The 21,500-nt window shown below is 41.7% G+C and overlaps 3 protein-coding genes across 3 annotated transcripts; 2 read left to right on the top strand and 1 right to left on the bottom strand.

Annotated features, from left to right (window-relative positions):
* Positions 1 to 186: 186 nt before the first annotated feature.
* c1qtnf13 (C1q and TNF related 13) lies at positions 187 to 3,648 on the bottom strand. The gene is made up of 2 exons (XM_035643619.2): positions 3,471 to 3,648; positions 187 to 1,865 (listed from the first exon to the last, which is right to left on the bottom strand). The coding sequence occupies exons 1-2, from the start codon at positions 3,499 to 3,501 to the stop codon at positions 808 to 810; spliced, it is 1,089 nt and encodes a 362-aa protein (XP_035499512.1). The 5' UTR covers positions 3,502 to 3,648; the 3' UTR covers positions 187 to 807.
* Positions 3,649 to 4,505: 857 nt separating this feature from the next.
* On the top strand, positions 4,506 to 10,578 carry ube2na (ubiquitin-conjugating enzyme E2Na). The gene is made up of 4 exons (XM_035643622.2): positions 4,506 to 4,663; positions 7,876 to 8,122; positions 8,550 to 8,690; positions 9,243 to 10,578. Exons 1-4 carry the CDS (start codon positions 4,634 to 4,636, stop codon positions 9,287 to 9,289), a joined length of 465 nt encoding a protein of 154 aa, XP_035499515.1. The 5' UTR covers positions 4,506 to 4,633; the 3' UTR covers positions 9,290 to 10,578.
* A 1,524-nt stretch (positions 10,579 to 12,102) lies between these two features.
* nudt4a (nudix (nucleoside diphosphate linked moiety X)-type motif 4a) lies at positions 12,103 to 21,470 on the top strand. Its single transcript, XM_035643621.2, has 5 exons — positions 12,103 to 12,532; positions 16,728 to 16,838; positions 18,071 to 18,115; positions 18,258 to 18,345; positions 20,071 to 21,470. The coding sequence occupies exons 1-5, from the start codon at positions 12,434 to 12,436 to the stop codon at positions 20,295 to 20,297; spliced, it is 570 nt and encodes a 189-aa protein (XP_035499514.1). The 5' UTR covers positions 12,103 to 12,433; the 3' UTR covers positions 20,298 to 21,470.
* The last annotated feature ends 30 nt before the right edge of the window (positions 21,471 to 21,500 follow it).

Below are 21,500 nucleotides of genomic sequence, written 5' to 3' on the forward strand. Positions count from 1 at the left end.
AGCAGAAGCCTAAATAGTTGCTGCAGCAACAACAATTCCTCCAGTTCATCCATTCGTCCCTCACTTGGCCTTTCACTGCAGTCAACATAAAACCTTACTGACATTTATTGTACCTTGTACTCAATGCATCATTTTTAGTTTAGGCATTTGGGTTAAAAGAAAATAATAACATTTTTTTTAGTACATGAAAGTGTATGAATTTATTTAGACAAGTCTGACATGCACAAAAAGCATCATTACAGGTACAGCATATCCACAATGGAAAAAATTCCATATTAAACATAACTATCACCACTATGATGTATCGCAAAATATCATTTTTACAGGAAGTAGATTTCGACAAACAGCAACAAATAAATTTTACATCATTTACATAATTGGCCTCATGCCACACAGTGATATTTTTTACATGTTAAAAAAACGTTTTGAAAAGTTTTAAACACAGAGAATTTTAAAAGTACATGTATATGTGAACCAAAACAAGAGTTACTGACTTAATCAATAATTTATAAAATATAAACACAAATAATACATTTTCTTTTTGTGTTGTACAACTAAGGTTGACGTCCAGAATTGTGTCGTAGCACCATCTTGTGGAGTTATTTGGCAGAAGAATTATTATGCCTGGAATAATACGATTTACTGTAGAAGAAAGTAAAATACTAACAAACAAAGCAGTAAATGTACTTACACTATTCTGAGCACAGATTCAATGTTTTTCACCTACATGGAAATATCCTACAGATTTTCTTCAAAAATCAATTTTCTTTTTTCATCCTTTTCTGCAAATTTTTAACAAAATGACATCTAGAGGTGAGTTCTGTCCTGGTTGGTTGGGGGTGTGAACGCATCTGCTTCAGGATAAACCAGGAATCCAGAAAAGGTGGTGTACCTCCCCTGGTTGCTGTAGACGGCGTAACGCTCATCCTGCTGACTGTACAGCCAAACATTGTCGCCCCGGCGGAGGGACAGCAGCAAACTTTGACTCTGCATCTCCCGTCTCTTCGATGTGTCCTCGTCAAACACCATCGCCTGCACCTCGCCCTTCCCGGTCATCAGCTTCACAGAAACAGCCTTACGAGGGTGCTTCCCCACCGTGAAGGCAAAGAAGTACGCCCCCGGGAAGTGGCAAGTGAAAAGGCCTGAAGATTTGTTGAAGTGACCCCCGATGTTGACATACTCCACATCAAAGGTCAGCGGTGGCTTGTCTTGCTGCCTGCTACTCTGACCCATGAGCGTGGATGTCCGTGCCACAGAGAAGGCAGACCGTGGCTTCTCTGACGCCAGAGGATCCGCCTGAGGAGGGCAGATTGGGTAGGACAGGCCAGGTGAGGACAGGTGGTTGTTGATGTAGCTGGCTGTGGAGATGTCAGGGTAGATGAGGTAACCAGAGAAGGAGATGTAAGGACCAGCGTTGCTGTACAAAGCATACTGAGGACTCTGCTGTAAGAGCAGCCACACTGTGTCCATTTCCTTCAAACCGATCATTACACTTTGACTCTGCACTTTCCTTCCTTTCTTGCGGTAGTCATCGTACGCTATGGCCTGCACCTCCTTCCCGTTCTTCACCAGTATGACAGAGAGCATTTTCTTTGGGAACTTCCCCACTGAGAAGGAGAAATAATAAGCCCCCGGGACGCGGCAGCGGAAGTGACCGGTGTCTGGATTGAAATCCCCTCCTATGTTAACCATGAGCCTGTTGAAGGTCACAGATTTCTGCTTGCCTCCCACCACGCTGCTGGTTTGTGTGGCAGAGAAAGCAGAGCGGAGGCCTGTTGATACTGGGGCATGGAGAGGAGAGACTGGTCCAGAGCAGGTGATCACGATGAATACACATGCCAGGAAACAGCGTGTGATCCAATGAGCTAATAAAAAAACAAAAGACAATCAAGGAAATAACAGTTACAGATGACAGATAAGATGTCGAAAAATAAAAGTCTTATCCCGTGGTCCCCAACCTGGATTTCAAGACCCCCAAAGCATTTACAAAATGAAACTGAGGGGGTCACTTGTTGATTAAGGAAGTTTGACATGTTTGGAAATACTCTTAATGCACCTTTAAAGCTTACTAATTAACATGTTGAATCATGTTCGCTCAGAGTGAAGTGTGAAAACAACAATTTGCTGTTTTCTGTGGACTTATGTGCTGCACTTTTCTCGGTGCCAGGTTCTGATTTTTGTTACTGTTGCCTTATATGTGTGTATGTAACTCTGCACCACAAAGTGAATAAGCATATTTCTGAACATGTAGACTTTTTCCTTTAAAGGGATTAAAAAGAAAAACAGACTGTTAGAGAAAGCTGTTTGCCGTTTATTTGAACTGCTCACAACTCATGACATCCATGACAGGGCAAAAGTAGACATTGCTTCATTTAAGGAGACAAGTCAGAAGGCAGGCGACTATTGTAAATACCAATGTGAATTATACTTTTTCTAGACCAATTCTCGTATTTCAGGCTGATAGTGTCTCCAAGTAAAATATTCCAAGTTGATGAGGAAGTCTGGCTGAGCCCTGTCAATATAGATCTTCCCACTCAAATCAAGCGCTCCGTGTGAGCAGCAGCCCCTGTAATGTGGCTGATACTGTCTGTTCTCTCTGTGCACTGGGTGAAGGGACGAGATTAAGGGCTGGTTCATCTGTTCCTGTGTTTGTTGAACAATGGAAAATTTTGGAGGGATGGTGAGGTGGGGCAGGTTGGAATGCTAAAAGACACCACTGCAAAGCCTAAATGTACCATTACTTTGTAAGTGTCAGCAAATCAGTTTTCGTTATCATTACATATCTTTGATAGACTCTGTGGACTTGACTTGTTTACATTCCCGAAATGTGCCATTTTACACTAACACACATTAAACACATTCAGATTGAACAATATCCTATAATGTTTGCATACATGTAGAAGTTCAATTAAAAATCCAGTATGATCAAATTGGTCCGAAGAGCTTTCATGCTCATGACTACATGAGCGGAAACCTTGCACCTGTAAAGGGCAACAGACATGAGTTGTAACTACAGGCTCTGATTTTACACCTGGCTGTCTCTCCCCTGCTGTCTGTAATATACATATTTCACAAAAGACTAATGGGAGACTTTTAGTGCTAAACTGTGGTGGCAAACCCAGGGCCAGGGTACGAAAATGTCTGAGATGGCAAAAGGAAAAGTATACTACTAAAACACTACCACCCCTTCAAACATATCAATACCCTGAAACAATCCTCAGTGTAAATTACTGTATTGTTACTGAGCAGAAATCAATAGTGTTATATGTGAGTGTTGTATGAGTGTCAATACATAGTAGAACCGAGAATCATTCGTATTTACGACAAAATTAAAAATTGTGAACTCTGCTACACTCCTGCTGAGCAAATAGAAAACAGATCATATATACATTTTCTTTAATTCCATTTCTGTTTCCACATACAATTTGTGCCAAAAAAAGATTACACAAATATAATCATTTCAAACCCACCTGTTGAGCTCTGAAGGGGCAGATATGTCATGCTGGACCTCTTCTTCTTTGTCAGGAAAGACCTTAAACACAAAGTTATTCTGAGTTCGCTGCACTGCTAATGTCCACGTAACAGACCTGGCACCCAAAGGGACCAAGCTTTTGTCCACACAGATGCATCAGGGAGGAGCTCCACTACACTGCCTCCAATCTATAGGTCCCATTCCAAACTGCACTGCAAAAAAAAGGAAGGGGGTGGCAAACAGCTTCTAGTGTTATGTCTAAATCATGTTTTGTTTGAAACAGCTGGAGAAGCACAAAGGACACAGATAAACGATGGAACACAAAAATGCACTATTTTAGTGTGTTACATGTCTAAAAGAAATATTGACAGTAGCATTACATGGGAAAAACACTTATGATTTATTATTATTATTATTATTATTATTGTTTTTGATTAATTATGACTGTGTTAAATGATTGTAACCACTATTTAATGTTGCAAAGTTGATGATACCATCATAATTCTTGTGAGGTTTCAGTCTGCTCTCTCTTGCCTTATGTAGTTCATACTGAGGAAAACTGACAACATGTAAAGTGAAAAAACAAGGTTTTCAAGGTACTGTGCACGACCATTGTCTCGATGACATTTTCAATTATTATTATTAAATCATGTTTCTGTAGTAATTTAAAATGATGAAAGACACTGTTCTCAAAGAATTATTCTCCAATCAATCTTTGTCCCACACATTTGAAAAAGCCACATCAGTTGAAAACTGTTCAAAGAAATAGATAAAATGAAATAAATGTATTATCCAGAGAAAATTCTGAAACACCATTACTTATATTTCTTTAGTAATATATTTCGTGGGTATAGCCCAAATCAAATGCAAGGCCATAATGTAGGCATCAATTTCAAGATATGCTTCTCTGATTTTCATGAAAACCTTTTATTTGAAAAAAAAATATATATATATATATAACTTCACATTGTACATATGGACAACTTTACATTGTACTGATGCAGTAGTACACGATGTGCATCACACGAGCTGCTCTGCTCTTCATCCTCTGTCACGACGCGAAGGACCCGGAAGACGAGTGTGTTCGCTCGTCAATGCCAACGAGAGAGAGAGAGAGAGAGAGAGAAAGAGAGAGAGCTGAACGCCCGCATTTAAGACAAGATGGCAGGACTGCCCCGCAGGATCATCAAGGTAATTATTATTTCACACTTTTAAAACGGCGACGTGTGTGAATTCCCTGTCTCTCTCTCTCTCTCTCTCTCTCACACACACACGCACACGCACACACACGCGCTCGCTCGCTCCATGAACCCGCAAAGCGCAGCCGGTGAGCGGTTGTGTGTGCTAACGTTAGCATCCGGCTCGCTAACGCTACTTTGCTCAAGTAACTTCCGTTTCACTCCTGCGCCCCCCCCCCAAAAAACAAACCGACACACGGCGAATAGAGACGAATACAACGCGCCGTCGCTCTGTTGCAGGCGGCGGGTGAATGTGCCCGAGTCGTCTTGTGAAGCCCGACGTTGTTCCTGAAGTTTCTGTCTGAGCAGACTGTGGCGCTAGCTGAGCTAACCACACTGACACAAGCTAACACAGCGACGTATGAAGACACGGGCGAACACGGGCTAGCTGCATGTTAGCTGCATGTTAGCTGCATGTTAGCTGTACTTGTATTTGAATGATTAACAAGGTAAAACACTTCCTTGTTAGTCTGAGTTTCCCGGAAGTATGATTTACATCTTGGCATACATGAATTCAAGGTGGCATGTTTTTCCTGTTGTACCCCCCCCCCTTTATAAAACATTCTTCTTATTAAGTTATTATCTTACTAACGACAGGGGCTGAACATTAGCATCTTGACTAGCTGGTAAAATAGAAATAATAATAATAATTTTATTTATATAGCACCTTTCAGAAGTAGCTTCACAAAGTGCTTTCACAAAAACATAGAAATCACAGACAATTAATATCAGCATTCCAACAATAAGATGGTTGTCAGGTCACATACCTGCATACAGATATTAAAAGACAATATAAAAAGAGGACATCACATATAAGCAAGTCTATTGAAATGGGTTTTTAAAGGTGACTTAAAAGAAGCCACAGACTCTGCCAGCCTCATCTCCTCAGGCAGGCCGTTCCAAAGTGGAGGGGCCCTGATGGAGGAAGCTCGGTCGCCCTTAGATTTGCCTATCGACTTTGGAACAACTAGTAAAGACCCGTCTGAGGATCTGAGGCTGCGAGCTGGCTTGTAGGGGAAATGAACAACAGTAGGATGAACATGATCGGACCTTTGCCTCATGGCCCCGGACTGTGAGGCAGATTCAGCAGGTGATCTTGGTCATCCAACCAAAGGGTGTTGGGCAGGTTCTTAATCTCACTGAACAATGATATTGAAGGACTGACATCCTCTGACCTCAACAGTGAGCTACAGTGTTGTCACTTTGCTTCCTGGAGGAGGAGCTTTATATTCTGAAAACCCACCCACAGTTACATTACTTGTTATATTGAAGTACTCTTACCAATGCAGCCGTAGTGTTGAGTGAAAATGTCACAGTGCTGTGCAAAGGTTTCCTGCAAACAGTGGCTTGTGTAGCGTCTCTCATTTGCTCCTGGTCTATTCATGTAATCCAACACGGACTCTTCAGTTGATTATTAATTTTTGTGTCGTGAACACTCCTGCTGAGCTGTGATAGACACACACACATACAAGCCACTGTGGAGCAACGTTTCTTCCTACTTATTTTTTTTCCTGTAGGAAACACAACAGTGTGATAGCTCTAATGTTGTTGTATTTGCAAAAATCAATAACCCCCCCATCAAAAAGGAAAGATTGCGGCTTGCTTTATTTTTGAAGGAACTGGGCCTATATAGAATGCTCGAAAACAAATGCCCTATAGGAACATGAATGGGGCCTGAGAGGAGTTTGTGCAGGTGGGTCTGTAAGCAAACCACAGACAGGCTGTTGGTGGGAAGGCTGGGAAAAGAACCGAGCCCTTGAGCCCTCCGAGCGTGTGACTGGGACTGGGAGCCCCTCTCTTGTCTGTGTTTTCACTGCATGGTTTTGTCTGTGGGTTATCTGAAACATTTCAGGAATCTCACTCCCAGTGGCATTCAGGAGAAGGGTGTCCAAAACAAATCCCTTTGTTTTTCTAGTGTGGTTTTCACACCTTTGTTTATTTATTGTCCTGTCGTAGTTAGCTGTGATGGCTATATTGCACAAGGCTGCATTTCAACCGGACACAACGGGATACTAGGTTCAAATGGATTACAGGAACAATTAAAGGGGCCTTATTTAGCAGAAAATGTGTTAATTGTCTGTTACATTTGGGGGAATGTAGATTTAACAGCGAAGAGTTGCAGTAAAAAATAATGAAATACAAAGCAGTGAGCTCAAACGTAGTTAACTTGTTGGAAGGTATCGCTCAGGTGTGCCGCTCATGCTGCCGTTTGCATACCACAGGCCACTTAGATCTTCTCCTCTGTCACAGTAAAGGTGTGAGGTTTCTGTGGGTCATTTGTCTATCAGCAGAATCTGGGTGTCGCCCAGCTGCAGTCTCTGATGGGAACGGCGGTAATGTTCTCCTGTGGTGTGGTGGCTGAGTCAGTGTCACCTCTAGAAGACATTACTTTGCAGTGAGTCTTTAGATTCGCAGCCCTGAGTCACTATTTCAGTCGATGCCTCCCTCCCCCGCTCCCTCTGTTGATAGAATAATACTGATGCATAACTATTTTTTTGCTGCTCTTAAGTTTGTGCCAGCGCTTTTTTAAACTGATTTTTTTTTAACCAATATCCATTAAAATGTTCCCAGGATATTTCCAAATAAAGTGTAGTTTCCTGTGAAGGTGACTGTAATGCCTGATTCAGGTGTTGCAGTGTAAAAATCATGACGTTAATTGTGGTTGTCAGAATTTACCTTACATTGGTAACTGAAGAATTTGAGCACAGAATACACGATAACATAAAACATTTATCACACACCTTTGTCAGATACTTTCATTGTTGCTCTTTTTGTGTGAAAAATGTAATTCTAAGGTCCAAAAATCATACATCTGAAAATATCAGTCAATTAAATGATTTGTGTTAGTGTTTCAATTTTCTCAGTGACATTTTTCTCTTGCTTTTTTTTTTACATTTCATAGACTAAACAACTTATTGATTATTATCAATTTATAATAAATAATTGTTAGATGTTGGCCAAGTAAATAGAAATTATCTCAAAACTTGGACACACAAAGTTAGAAAATGGTTTTATCCTTGTAAAAAAAATTAGTCATAGCCACATAGACGTACTCTCATAGCTCTCCTGAACTTCATGTTTCATGCGTTGCCCTAACGGGGTCTTATGGTAGTGAAGGATCTTTTTTTTCTCCAGTTCATTTTGTCTGTCCTTCTTCTGTACCAGGAAACTCAGCGTTTGATGGCAGAGCCTGTCCCAGGCATCAGGGCCGAGCCAGATGAGAGTAACGCCCGCTACTTCCACGTGATCATATGTGGACCTCAGGATTCACCTTTTGAGGGGGGCACATTTAAACTTGAACTCTTTCTACCAGAGGAGTATCCCATGGCAGCTCCTAAAGTGCGCTTCATAACCAAAATATACCATCCCAATGTAGACAAGCTGGGAAGAATATGTCTAGACATTTTGAAAGGTAAGTCAGTACATCATAATGTCACAGTTACAGTTACAGTTACAGTGCTCAGGCACAGGCCTTTTTTTCAGACATGGAACCCATTTTCATATGTTTGCAGCTGTTGTGTGTGGTTGACGGTGTGTTTTAGCTTAAAAACCACATGTTCCTCCTCCAAACTGGCAGAACTGACAGAAATGTTTTTTCTTCCATAGCAGGTTAAACAGGTACTTTTCTGTTGAGTCAGGCTTCTAATTGTACGCAAGCCTGTATGTGTTGTGTCTTTGATGTTTGGCCTTTGAATGAAGTGAGGAATTTGCCAATTTCATCTTGCTCAAAAGATCAAGTGGTGTCTGACATTACACCTGTGACCCCAAATTTGGAGCTTTTGTTCTCCATTTTAGTCTTATTCATACCCCTTTTTTCCTTATTTATTTTTGTTTTACAGATAAATGGTCACCAGCGCTGCAGATTCGCACGGTGCTGCTATCAATCCAGGCGTTACTAAGTGCGCCCAATCCTGATGATCCCCTAGCAAATGATGTTGCAGAACAATGGAAGTCCAGTGAAGCTGAAGCCATAGAAAAAGGTGAGAACTGTGATCTGTCCAGGTTCAGTAAGAGGTTTATTACACTTTATATCCAGCTCTTTTCTAGTGCGCTGTTCACTTTCCCCTCTGTCATCTTGAGTAAAAGAATATCCAGCCTAAATACACACATACGCACACAAAAAGCAAAATTCAATCTATTAATTACTTCGCAACTTCAGGTACATTCGGTATTCGGTGCTATATCTTTTTACATTTAAAAAAACCAACTAAATAAAGGCTGCTACAGCAATAAATCGACCGTGTTGTTGTCTCACCAGTTTAGCCACGAGTGTAAAATATGATTGATAATTTAAAGCATAAGTTCAGAATATTGATGCCCCATTTCCACATTAGATTTTTTTTTCTTTCTAAATGTGTAAAGACTGTTGCTGGAGTTGAGATGGTTTGTGTGGAGAGATCTTACATTTGCCACAGTGCAGGCTTTGTGAATAGCCTTTTCGTATTAACTATGTTTCAACGCTGCATTGGTCAACTCTACTCAACTCATGTTATTCTTCTGAGGGGTTTTTTCTTCTTTTTTCTCCTCCACAGCCAGGTCATGGACCAGGCTCTACGCAGGAAGCAGAAATGAAGTGTAGAGCAGCCTAACAACAAGTGGAGACACAAGTGGAAGTCAAGTGTGAACACCACAACTCATGTTCTGCCAAGACCTCTTCCTACTTCATTTGCATTTAAAGGGCACCGTCTTACATCAATATAAAACATAAATATCTATAATATAAATACACAAACACACGCACACACTTATTAAAGAATAAACATGAATATAATGTAAAAGAAAAAACAAGAAAAACAACTGCTGACAACTGGTGATTTAAATGTACACTAGTAATGAAATGGCTTGTCTTTGTCCTAACCCACTACAGTTGAAATGCATGGGCGGAGGTTTTTGATCTTCTCACCTGACTTTCTTTGTCCATTGATTTTTTGGGAGGCTTTTACCAACCTGTGCTTGAAAAAAGCATGTTTAGTGGGGAAGAGGGTGTCCTCTGTCTGGGATGGCGCAGAACGGGTTGAAGAGGAGAAATTGGCTAGATGTGGTCAATATGGTAAACATTTTATGCTTGTCCCTTTTTTTCCCTTTTTTTTTTTTAAGACTTTGTTTTATCGTGGTGCTGTTTGTTTATTAAAAGCAGCTAACTGCTACTAACCCACTGTATGTAGACACTCACCTGGAGACGGACCAGAGTTTCATCCTGTGAAGATGCTGCAGCAGAACACATAAGCAACTGTAGCCATGCATCGTCTCTTAAGTCACATCTGGCTTTATTTAATACAAAATAATTAAATCTGAGCCTGCCACATTGACTCTCCACTCTGTAGACCTGGATTTACTGTAAACTTGGGGCTGGTGAGAGAGAATGTGGAGGGTTCGGTAGACATTGTGGACCCTTTCTTAGTTTTAGCACATAGTGTACGTTTTATTACCATATTCAGTCTTTTACATGTGAAACTTTGTTGCTATTGCCATTCTAACTACTCTGCTTGTTTCCCCACGTCATCACAGTCTGATTCTACAAGACTGTGCTTTACTTTTCTTCCAATGGCATTTACTTACACAGGGATTACATGTAATCTGTTTGATGACGTGAGTTGGGGTTGAGGGCGGGCGGGGGGGGGGCTGACCTGTGTGAGACAAAATGCTGCGTAGTTGCGGGATCAAACTCTAGAAGATCAATGAAGGCTGTGACTCGATGGTCGTGGTTTGTCTTTGGCTAAAAAAAAAGTCTGTATTCAATTCACTGTTTGTAAATTCATTCTTTCTATTAATCTGGGGGAGGGATGTTTTTCCTGCCCCTCAGAATGCTATGGAACTGTTCACCTGCATACTTTTATTTTCTGTAAATAAAATTTATTGATTAATAAATGGCTACTTGTGTGTGATTCTTGATAGGACACATGCAAGACAAGTGCGACAAATACTGCCGATGTACAGTTTGTTGTAATAGGGTTCAGACCTGGTGGGATGTGTGGTCAGCATTACGTCCATCATTCCAAAGTTCACTTTTGAACTTTTGAAGTTTACACTTTTGCACAATTTGGAAATTATTATGATAACCAGAGTACTTTTTTTGTTCTGCTGCCAGATATCAATGGTTGTACAGTCTAGTTGACATCCACTAGAGGGAGGCCCTGCTGAGCTCTAACTTCAGCAGCGGATACAGGCCTCACCAAACTACAAGAAGCGAACCTCACTACTGTAGAAGGGCAAGTAAGTTTTAACACCAGGCTGCTTCACTGCACCGAAAGTGGTATCAAGCACTCTTTGTTTTGGTTTGTCCCTCAAATCAGCAGGGAATTACCTGTATCCTTCAGTTCCTATGGGGAAATGGGAAATAATGGAAAAAAAACAAAAGCACACCTAAATACATGAAAATATTAAGCAACTCATACTATGCGGAATATCCCCAAAATATCCCAAACTCATTAAATTTTTTTAAAACACCACAAGGAGGCTTATGAATTTCTTATTTCTATTAATTTTACTTTTAAACAATGCAGGCTCAAATTAAATGCAGATTAAAGCTTATTTCGGTATTTGAATAAGCCCCATCTTTCCTTTTTTTCTAATCACATCCCCTCCTGAAAAACAATTTCTATAGAAGCAGCAGGAGTTTAACGTGGCGGAGAAAAACCAGGGAACACTGTAACATGGGTTACATACTGATATGTATGTTTGGTAGAAAGTTTATTATAATAATTTATACATTTGAAATAAAACAACCAATAATCTCAAATTGGTCTGATTTAGTTCGTTTTAAATATCCAAATGAAAGGCACCCACGTGATCTTTAAAGTACTCTGGGTTTCAGAGAGCACTTGAAAGCAGCATTAATTTGCATAATGATGATAACTACATGATGCTGATATGTGTTCATTCAGCTGGTGCTTGTATGAAGACACTTGATCCATGTTTGGCTCATGACTCGTCTTGTTAATGATGAACCTGACAGTGTCTGTGGTCTGTGGGGGGGGGGGGGGGGGGGGGAGAGAGGGAGAGAGGGAGTGAGAGAGAAAGGGAGGGAGAGAGAGAGAGGGAGGGAGAGAGAGAGAGAGAGAGAGAGCGAGCGAGAGAGAGAGGGAGAGAGAGAGAGGGAGTGAGGGAGGGAGAGAGAGAGAGAGGGAGTGAGGGAGGGAGAGAGAGAGAGAGAGAGAGAGAGCGAGAGAGAGAGAGAGGGAGAGAGAGAGAGGGAGTGAGGGAGGGAGAGAGAGAGAGAGGGAGTGAGGGAGGGAGAGAGAGAGAGAGAGAGAGAGAGCGAGAGAGAGAGAGAGAGAGAGAGGGAGTGAGGGAGGGAGAGAGAGAGAGAGAGAGAGAGAGAGAGGGAGTGAGGGAGGGAGAGAGAGAGAGAGAGAGAGAGAGCGAGAGAGAGAGAGAGAGAGAGAGAGAGAGAGAGGGAGTGAGGGAGGGGGTTGTTGAATCATGTTGTTGTTGACAGCGGCTCTTAACCACCATGGTAGGAAGGTAGACACAGTTTGTCTCACAGCTCAGGGATGAATGAATGAATGGATGAATGAATGATGGATGAATGAAGCGAGGCCTAACTCTTTTTTGGGGGGGGGGGGACTGGGACCGAGAGAAGAAGCTGAAGAAGTTCGGGCAAACTGTCTGCGGGACACGCGGCAGTGCCCTGCAGTCAGATTTCCCCTCCTCCCTCTTTCTCTTTTCGTTTTTCTCTCTCTTTTGACGTTTCCTGGTAACTCGGCGACGACTCGGGACATTTATGATGAAGTTCAAGCCCAACCAGACCAGGACGTACGACGGAGAGGGGTTCAAGAGACGAGCGGCGTGTCTGTGCTTCAGGAACGAAAAGGAGGACGAGGTGAGATGTGCGTCTGTGTGCGTGTGTGTGTGTGTGTGCGCGTCTGTGTGTGTGTGTGTGTGTGTGAGGATCCTCCCCGGGTCTTTTTTTCACACAGTTTAAACTCTTACTGTACGTTACTCTCGAGTTTACCTCGAGATGGTGCGTTCACGTGCGTGACGTGCGGTGGGATGTTGGACATGACTTGGCTGAAGAAGGGCCAAATATTCCACCTATTAAAACAACAGGGGTCTTCACAAGCGGGCAACCACTGTATCCAGCCACCCGACAGGGGACCAGTCGTTTTCATGTACTGTCCAGGAGGAAATCCAGATAACTCATAACTCTAATAACATAAAGACAACATAAGGACAGGGCCTCCTCACTCTGCCCAGGTACAGTAACTGTGCAGGTTGGACTATGCTGTCGGTGGCACTCCTGCAAACTCAAGAGAATTTATTAGATGACACAGTGTGTTAGCTGCAGACATTTTTATAGGTCTAAGATTACATGTGATTATACAAATACATGTAACACATCCCAGCCCATAATTAACACCTGTCACTGTAAAACCATGCATCTAACTCTCCCTCTCTCTCTCTCTCTCTCTCTCTCTCTCTCTCTCTCTCTCTCTGAGACACACGCGCACACACACACACACACATTTCCATATCTACACGTCGCATACCATTGATCACACTAATCCTCTGCTGAGACAACGTGCAGCTCCTGCACTGCTGCTGCATTTCTAACAATTTCCTATGTGCGTTTCGTGGTTTTGCTTTGTTCCAAGCTGCAGTACGATTGCATCGGAGTGCTGCAACCTTTGTCTTGTTAATTCATATTTAGACTGTATTTAAATATAGGTCATGCCACATAACTGGGCGGTGGTGTGGCTATTGAGAAACGACACTGAGATTACAAAGGAACAGCTCTGTCTCCCACTGGACTGATTGTGCGGCCTTCCTTTAATCTTCAAATTAGCATGTAAAGAGCACAGTCACTCTCTGGAACATGCATGATAATATTTTAATTTATAGTTGGCTTGATTAAATAAGTCTTTGAGTTAGTTGATATAGACTGGGGGCAGAGGGGGTTGTCCTAGATCACAAAGCGTCTGCCCAGTGACGGCAGCCCATCTCAGGACCACATGTGATAGGGGGAGTGGGGTCATGCGGGGGTTGAGTGTTACACTGTGTGCGAAACACTGAGTGACCTATCAGCTGCAATTTATAGAAACAAGGTGCAGGCACTTGCTGTCCCCTGACAGATTTTCTTTCCTGCTCCCAGTGCCCTCACTGCTCCTCACCCTCTCTCTCTCGCTCCCTGACATATGCTAAGGTCACTTTGACTATTGTTGATTGCACTGGAGGATGATGATGAGGAACCGGTCTGGCATCATATGCCGTGCTGATTTTGCCCTTCAATGACACTGTCTTAGTTTGGATCGCATATGTCACGCTTTATTTGGTAAAACTATCCATCCAGACTGCATACCTGCTTTACGGTCACTTCCTCAACAGTTAGCAGGAGGGCAGGAGGACAGAAACAGGTCTGCAGAAAAATGCTGGACAGGATGCCGTCACATTGTTTTTACTCCAAAAAAATAAAAAGGCATGTCCATTTTCACTTTATAGTGCAGAGGAAAATGTATATTTTATGTGTTAGCTTATGTCTAATCTTTATATAATGATACATGCTGTAATTGGCAAATAAAATATTAGGGGTAATTATCCTGTACACGAAAAAAATGTCTCAATGAACATGTTCATATATTTTTTCAAAATTCAAATTTGTGGCAGGGGTTGGTCGTTTCTGCTAAAAAGCCGATAAACGATATTGGACCAAATTGTTGGTGGTGAGGTGGTTAGCAGGTTCTTGGTTTCGAATCCAGGCTCACCATCCAGGGCCTTTCTGTGTGGAGTTGGCATGTTCTTCCCGTGTCTACGTGTGTTCTCTCTGGGTTCCTCTGGCTTCCTCCCACAGTCCAAAGACATGCAGAGTGGGGTTAGGTTTATTGGAGACTCTAAATTGACCATGGGTGTTAATGTGAGAGTGTCTGAATGGTTGTTTGTCTCTGTATGTGGCCCTGCGATTCGCTGGCGACCTGTCCAGGGTGAACCCCGCCTCTCGCCCAATGTCAGCAGGGATTGGCTCCAGCCCAGGGGTATAGTTAATAAATGGATGGGTGGATGGATGGATGGATGGATGGATGTAGGGTTTCCAACCATAGCATCATTGCAGTCTACTGTACTTAGCAGTTGGAGGCCCCCTTTCTGCTTTTCAGGGTTCCAGACCAATTGCCTGCTTGCTTTGCCTTCCCTGTTGGAACGTCACTGACTGTACATGGAGTTCCTGTACCAGAAGTAGTTAAAGCCTAAATGGAACTCCCATTTAGGCTTTAACTTTGCCATAACTTCTTGCCTCGTGATACCTGATTCGTTAAGCCCACTCAAAGTTCTTCATCACTCTGAACTCTCGGTGAGGTGTGCGGTGCCTGTCGGGGTCATTAGCCTTCCCTGCTAAGCTGTGTTGTTTTCATACAGAAAGGCAACTGCTGATCCAGTGGGTTTTGAAAAGCCTTCTGGCTGCGAGTGTGTGTACGAGTAGCTGTCTACGTGTTTCACGTGGTGTTTGTGTGAAATTGCGCAAGCATGTGTGTGTTGTGTGGGCATTTGTGTCAGTTAGACAGCAGCCAGTGTTTCTACAGTCAAGAAGGACTCTCTGTGCAGGGGCACAGACAGAATAGTTTTGATAGGCACTGTATTCTTGGGGTTGGCTGAAATATTCCAATAAGGAAGCAAAGTAGGAAGGTGCAGGATTGCTTTGGCATCAACTTTATATTTTGCATTTCCATATTACTGTCCATATTCTATATGAATTCTTACCATAATGTGAACCAGGAATCAAAATGAATGTTTTTCTAGGTCCTACTTAAGGCTCTGTAAAGATTTAAGAGAGGAAAGTTCTCACCCAACAGCTTTTAGTGAGTCAGCAGCTACTGCAGACTCAGGTCATTGAATGTGATATCTCATGACGGTGAAGTCACTCGTACCTTCTTACTTGGCCTGTTATCTGTAAGTACATATTGACAGAGTTGCCTGTGTTAAGAATAAGTCACACGGTCTCCAGTTAGTTTGCAAATGCAGGAAGAGAGAAAAAACATTTTGTTTTATTGACATTACATTTACACTATCTATAAGTTTTATAGTGTAGCAGTGAGACAGTCAAAGTACATTTTGAATTTTGATTACCGAGATCTCTTGTGGGTTTGACCTGGTTAAAGGATGACCTGCAGCCGATGGTTGCACAGCATGATGTTTAATTCATCACAGTAATTTCTGTGCAATCAAGAACAACTTTGACGGCAGTAAAGACGTTATCTTTAGTGCACTTCACAAATCTGCCATACTTCCACCATCGCGTCTAACAAGGATTGCAGACACATCTTAATGCTGGCTGGGGCACCTCAGCTGGAGCAGTTGTGTTTGGCTGAAATGTGCCGATTTCTGCTGCTACAGTAGTTTTTATATCAACCTTTACTATCAAGAGAGCCATGAGATGGGTTAGGGGTCAAAAGACTGCATCTCAGGAGGGGCGCCATTCTGAATAAAGACCCAACTGCATGTGTTTGAGGTCAGGTAAACATAGTGTGTGGCTTTAGTTATTACTTCAGATTAGATCGCTGATTTTGTCATAAGGTGACTTCAATCAATTTTACGTTGTTGTTCACGATAGTGTTAAATTATTTTGCATTATACGAAAAGATTTACTTAAAATATTGCTTTTATTTTGACCATATTCTAGTCATATCTTAAATGAAATTGATGAGAAATTATGTGAAATTAAATGACATCAAATATATTGTTTCATAGCCACAGTAAAAGCAAATCTAATATTATCTGAATGCTTACGTGTTGTTTCATGCTTACTATGTGGGAACATCCAACTACACGTTGATGGATGAAAAATCATACTAGTTACTCTCATTCACTTATTCTTAATTATGTGGTGAAGAGTGTGTCATGCAGAACAGCCCCATCCGCACCACGCTCGTGTTGCATTAAGTAAATGAAGTGAATGACTTGCTTGACATGTGAGCTGTCAATGCACGCCCTGCCAATTAATAGCACCGCACTCAGCGGCCACCAGACACCTCTAGTGATGACGGACTCTTTGGCACCACACACCTAACAAATGCCTTTCTCCTCGGCAGGTGCTGCTGGTGAGCAGCAGTCGACATCCAGACCAGTGGATTGTGCCAGGAGGAGGAATGGAGCCCGAGGAGGAGCCGTGTGGCACCGCCGTCAGGGAGGTGTACGAAGAGGTGAGCTCATCGCACACGCTCACAGGGGGGTTTACCTTGTGTTTGCATCCATGTTCTACTTTTTGAGGTTGGCACCGATTTTAAACAGCCAGTTACTGGTTTCACACCACTGATGACTATTTACCCAACCATACTATGTACCATACCAATTCACGATAATGCAGTCGAGAGTAGGAACTTTTTGTTTTGTCGTCTTGTTCATTTTTGTTGTGAGAATTGCACTGCGAGGGTTTGGTGTGGAACTCCCCGTGACTCAGATGGTGGAATTTACCACAATCGCGTAAATGCGATAAAAAGAAAGGTTTTTTTAAATTTCCATGCTAGGACTGCAATGATGATAACCGTGACATTATGCAGTTAAACCCTGCAAAACCACTTGTATGACCATTTGACCTTAAAATAACACAAACAATAATTGCATTGTCATGCACATGTCATGTGTCACCTAAATTTACTAAAATCAGTATCGCTCATTTTGACAAAAAAAAAATCTGCATTTATTCCGGTCATTTTGACAGTATATGAGCACAGACACTCATAGTAATGAACAGAAATTCTTGGCAGTTATTGTCGTCACTGTTCGGCGTGAGATGCTCCCCGAGCTAGATCCAGAAGAGGGAAAGAGAAATATTTGGCAGTGATGCATAAATGACCACTTAATTGTTCTGTGGTTTAGTGAAGGAGTTGCTGGTAGTTGGCCAGTGGTGACCACAGTGGAGTGAGCCGTGAGCTTCTGCCTCGTGTGCTGACAGCTTTGAAGTATGGCAGTGACATTTGGGAAGGGTTTCCAGTTACCCACGTCCTGCGCTTCCCAGACCAGACATGTATCTGAATATAGATGAGCTGCAAACCAACAACTGTATCAGTTCAAAACATCAAGTTTTAATACCTTTCTGTTGGGTTCAACACATCAGCCAACATCCCGTCAATATGATAGTTTTAATTTGTAAGATTTTTGTAATCCTATTATTAGTTTAGAGTTTTTTTTTTCTTTAAGCACTGCAACAATCTTAGATTGAGATTGACAAAAGTGCTGGTAGATATCGGCACAAATACAACCATGACAGTAACAAGAAAAGTTTTCATTTGACCTTGCTTGTCTTGGAATGTCCTTCCATATGTCCCATTCAAAAAATGTGCAGTGTTCAGTCCTAGCAATACAGCACTGTGTTGTCACAGAAATTGAAATGCATTTAAATGACTCCTGATACTTTTTCTTTGTGTATGTGCAGGCTGGAGTGAAGGGAAAGCTTGGCAGGCTACTTGGGATTTTTGAGGTAAGCTTGATGTCATGAAATTTTTTTTCATAAATTATCATGGGAGAATTTATTACACTGTCATTGTTGCTTCCCTTCATATGCCGTAGGCCAGAAACAGAGTGATATGCAGTAATATTGTCTCTCATCTAAACCTTTGCAGCACAATGAGGACAGAAAGCACAGGACGTATGTCTATACCCTCATAGTGACGGAGACACTGGAAGACTGGGAGGAATCTGTCAACATTGGTATGACCCTATGTTCATGTCTATCTGTCATATTATAACATACTCACACAGTTTTTCATTGACATACACCTTTTGAACAGGCTTAAAATACAGCTGTTAGACACTTTCCCCATTGGCCTATTAAAACTGATTTAATTCAATATTTTTATAAAATTCCAAATATTTGATTTCTGGGACAAGAATATGCCTATTTATACTTCACTGAAGAGAAATTAAAGATGCAGTGTGGAGATTCCTTGTACACAAACAAAGTTTGTGTTTACCGTACATCCAGTGTTTCTCACTAAAAGCACATTGTGCATGCCTATTTTTTTTATATTATAAATCATGAAAAGCATGTTTACCAGCTTGCAAGCTTCCTTCTGCCTTCCTCTCAACATTTCTCCAGAGTGCCAGTGGTTAAAAACCTTTTGTGGGTTTTCTACACAATTGTAAAAGCATTCCGCAGTTATTCTGACCAATTTGGTTGTGTTTTTGATTATAGGGTTATTTATAAGGCTGCATATTCACTGTTCACCAACAAAGGTTGAGAAACCAGTTTTCCAAATTATGCCCAGAATGAAGTGACTAACCTAAATCCATATAAAGGAAAACTATTCAGAAAGACTGTTCGGGCCTCTGGTCATTAGTTTGAAAGCTGAGAAACTGGGCCACATGCTTATCGATGTAGTCAAACCACCTGACCTAGGGTGTTTACACAGACAGTGTTTTAGGACTTTGGCAACAGTTTTTCTTCCTCCCTTTAGTTTAGTGGGTATTGAATTATCTAGCACTGCACATGTGCTCCACATTATTGATATTCTGTACCAATTTTTGTTTTGCTCAAACATCAGGAGGTGCAGTTATCCATTCACGTACATTTAGAGTATATAATCAACAGGAAATGAATCTGCAACTATTTTTAACAAACATTTTCTGGTTTCCCCTTATCAATAGTAAGATTCGCTGCTTCTCTTACTCAGTTTTCCTCTGTTTGGTTAAAATTGATCAGAATTTTCGAACATTTTATAGATCAATAGATGAATTCATTGATTAATCGAGGAAATAATAAACAGATAATAATCATTATTAACCTTTTAATTAATATTCCATTGTCCCATTGTCCATCTTTGACCTCCAAATTCCCAAAAGTTGCCCTTAGTGTGGATTACCGTAATAATGTGTTTGGCATTTGAAATGTAATGCTTCTCAGTGAACCTAGTAACTCAGAACATAAGCTATTTCTAACCGGTCCTGAAAAAGAGGTCGTGATCAATTACCCCCTTCACCTACAGAAATAGAGTTCAGGCTGTTGACAAGGGGGAGGAATGTTTACTGTGCCCAGTTGTTTTCCAGTTGTCATTTCCCACCACAGCCCCCTCCTGACTTGTCCTCTCTTGCACCGCGTGATAGCTGAGTGAGCGGAAAGGGTTCGGCACTACTAGTCTAATTTACTCTCCCTCTCCGCTGAAAGGACAGTTTAGGGTGTACTCCAGGGTGTCAACATAAAGTGGGTGAATCCTCCTCTCTCACTCCCCCCTCTGATTATCACAGGCCACAGCAAATTCTTTGAGCCAAATGCTGTTTGTATTTGAAAAAGATATAAAGATTAGGTGCTGCAGTGCAGTGGCAGCTTCATCTTGTCAGATTTTTAGAAAAATCATCTGATTTAGTTGTCGAAAGGGGACGGCACAGCACATGACTGCAACTTGAACTTTCTTTGTCCTTTCGTTGATGTTCTTGCAGGAAGAAAGAGAAAGTGGTTCAAGGTTGACGAAGCCATCAAGGTTCTGCAGATCCACAAGCCTGTCCACGCAGAGTACCTACGCAGACTCCCAAACACCTGTAATCCAACCTGTGGTCCTGCGTGTAATCCGACTAACGGCATCGGCCCGAGCTCCCGCGTGACGGACAACAACACTCCTCACTACGTTGTTTGCGCTTCACAGGGTTCAGATCTAGTCAACAGATAGGCTCGTCGCCAGCAGCGAGCATGTCTTCTGAGAGGACACCAAGATGGACATATGATGTGGAAAAAACTTCTGCATTCATTACATTACTAACGAAGCCTCTTAACATGAACAGTACAGACTTCTTGAAGTCGATTTGAAACCCTTGTGAAGTGGGCTTGAAGAGTGCCAAATTTCTTTTCAAGTATATTTAAGATTTTATGTATATTTTTGACCAACCAGCACCAGCTAAAACAGAGAATGTGTTGCTTTAAAGAGTTCGGCTTAAGAGGGTTTTTCTCAGTGTGCTGCTTATGCGCTGTAAAGATCCTCTCTGGTCTTTCATGCTGAATATTTGATTGGCAGTCTGACAGGGTTGGTTGGTCCTCTGGAAGCCAGTGATAGTGTGTTTGCTCTTAGAGGAAGTCCTATCCTCCGCCGTGACTCATTGCTAGATTGTGTCATTCTGCGAGACATTTTGAAGAGGAATAGAAACATGTAGAATTTTTTTTTTTTTTACTGCAGATCATTATTTTGGGGAGCAAAACTATGTCACCTCACCACCAGCCAACAGACTGAAATTAAGCCTTAAAATGGTCTTGCCTCACACATCCTTACATTTGTACATATCGTTAAAGTTGTACGGCTAACTGTTAAATTAAGCCTGGCACAGTTGAGATAAATATCAGCTTCTGCGTAGTGGAACAGACCTGCAGTCAAGTACTCAAAACTTACCAATGTTCCAAAGAAAGACAGTATCTAACACTACAAATGATCACATCATACATGAACATGATACATACCTTTTCAATAAGTTATATGACACGTGAAATCCTGTTGAACATTACAGAAGAGATTTACAGTGTGATTTGCTTTGGTCTGATCATTCTAAGTGCCTTCACAAACACAACAGTAAAGTGTATTTAGTCTATACAAACTGTACATCCTGCAGCATTGGGTAGATTTAGGGACCGTTAGGATGTTGAAGGAATCTTGGGTTTGCTGTTACGATCGGATGCACAGTATTTAGTACGCTGGAATTTAAATGTCTCATTGGCAAATGTGTCCTGCCACAATAAACTGGAAAGAAAGAAGCTAAGTCAGTCAGATGGTCAGTACAAATGATGTTTCCGTTTCACTTATGTGACGGTCTTTGTACTCAGGAGCATTGGAATTTAATAAATAACTTCTTCTCTATTTGTGCATGTGACTGTAATATTTTGCTGT

Source organism: Scophthalmus maximus, chromosome 7, assembly GCF_022379125.1.
Source record: "Scophthalmus maximus strain ysfricsl-2021 chromosome 7, ASM2237912v1, whole genome shotgun sequence".
In the NCBI taxonomy this organism is placed as follows: domain Eukaryota; kingdom Metazoa; phylum Chordata; class Actinopteri; order Pleuronectiformes; family Scophthalmidae; genus Scophthalmus; species Scophthalmus maximus.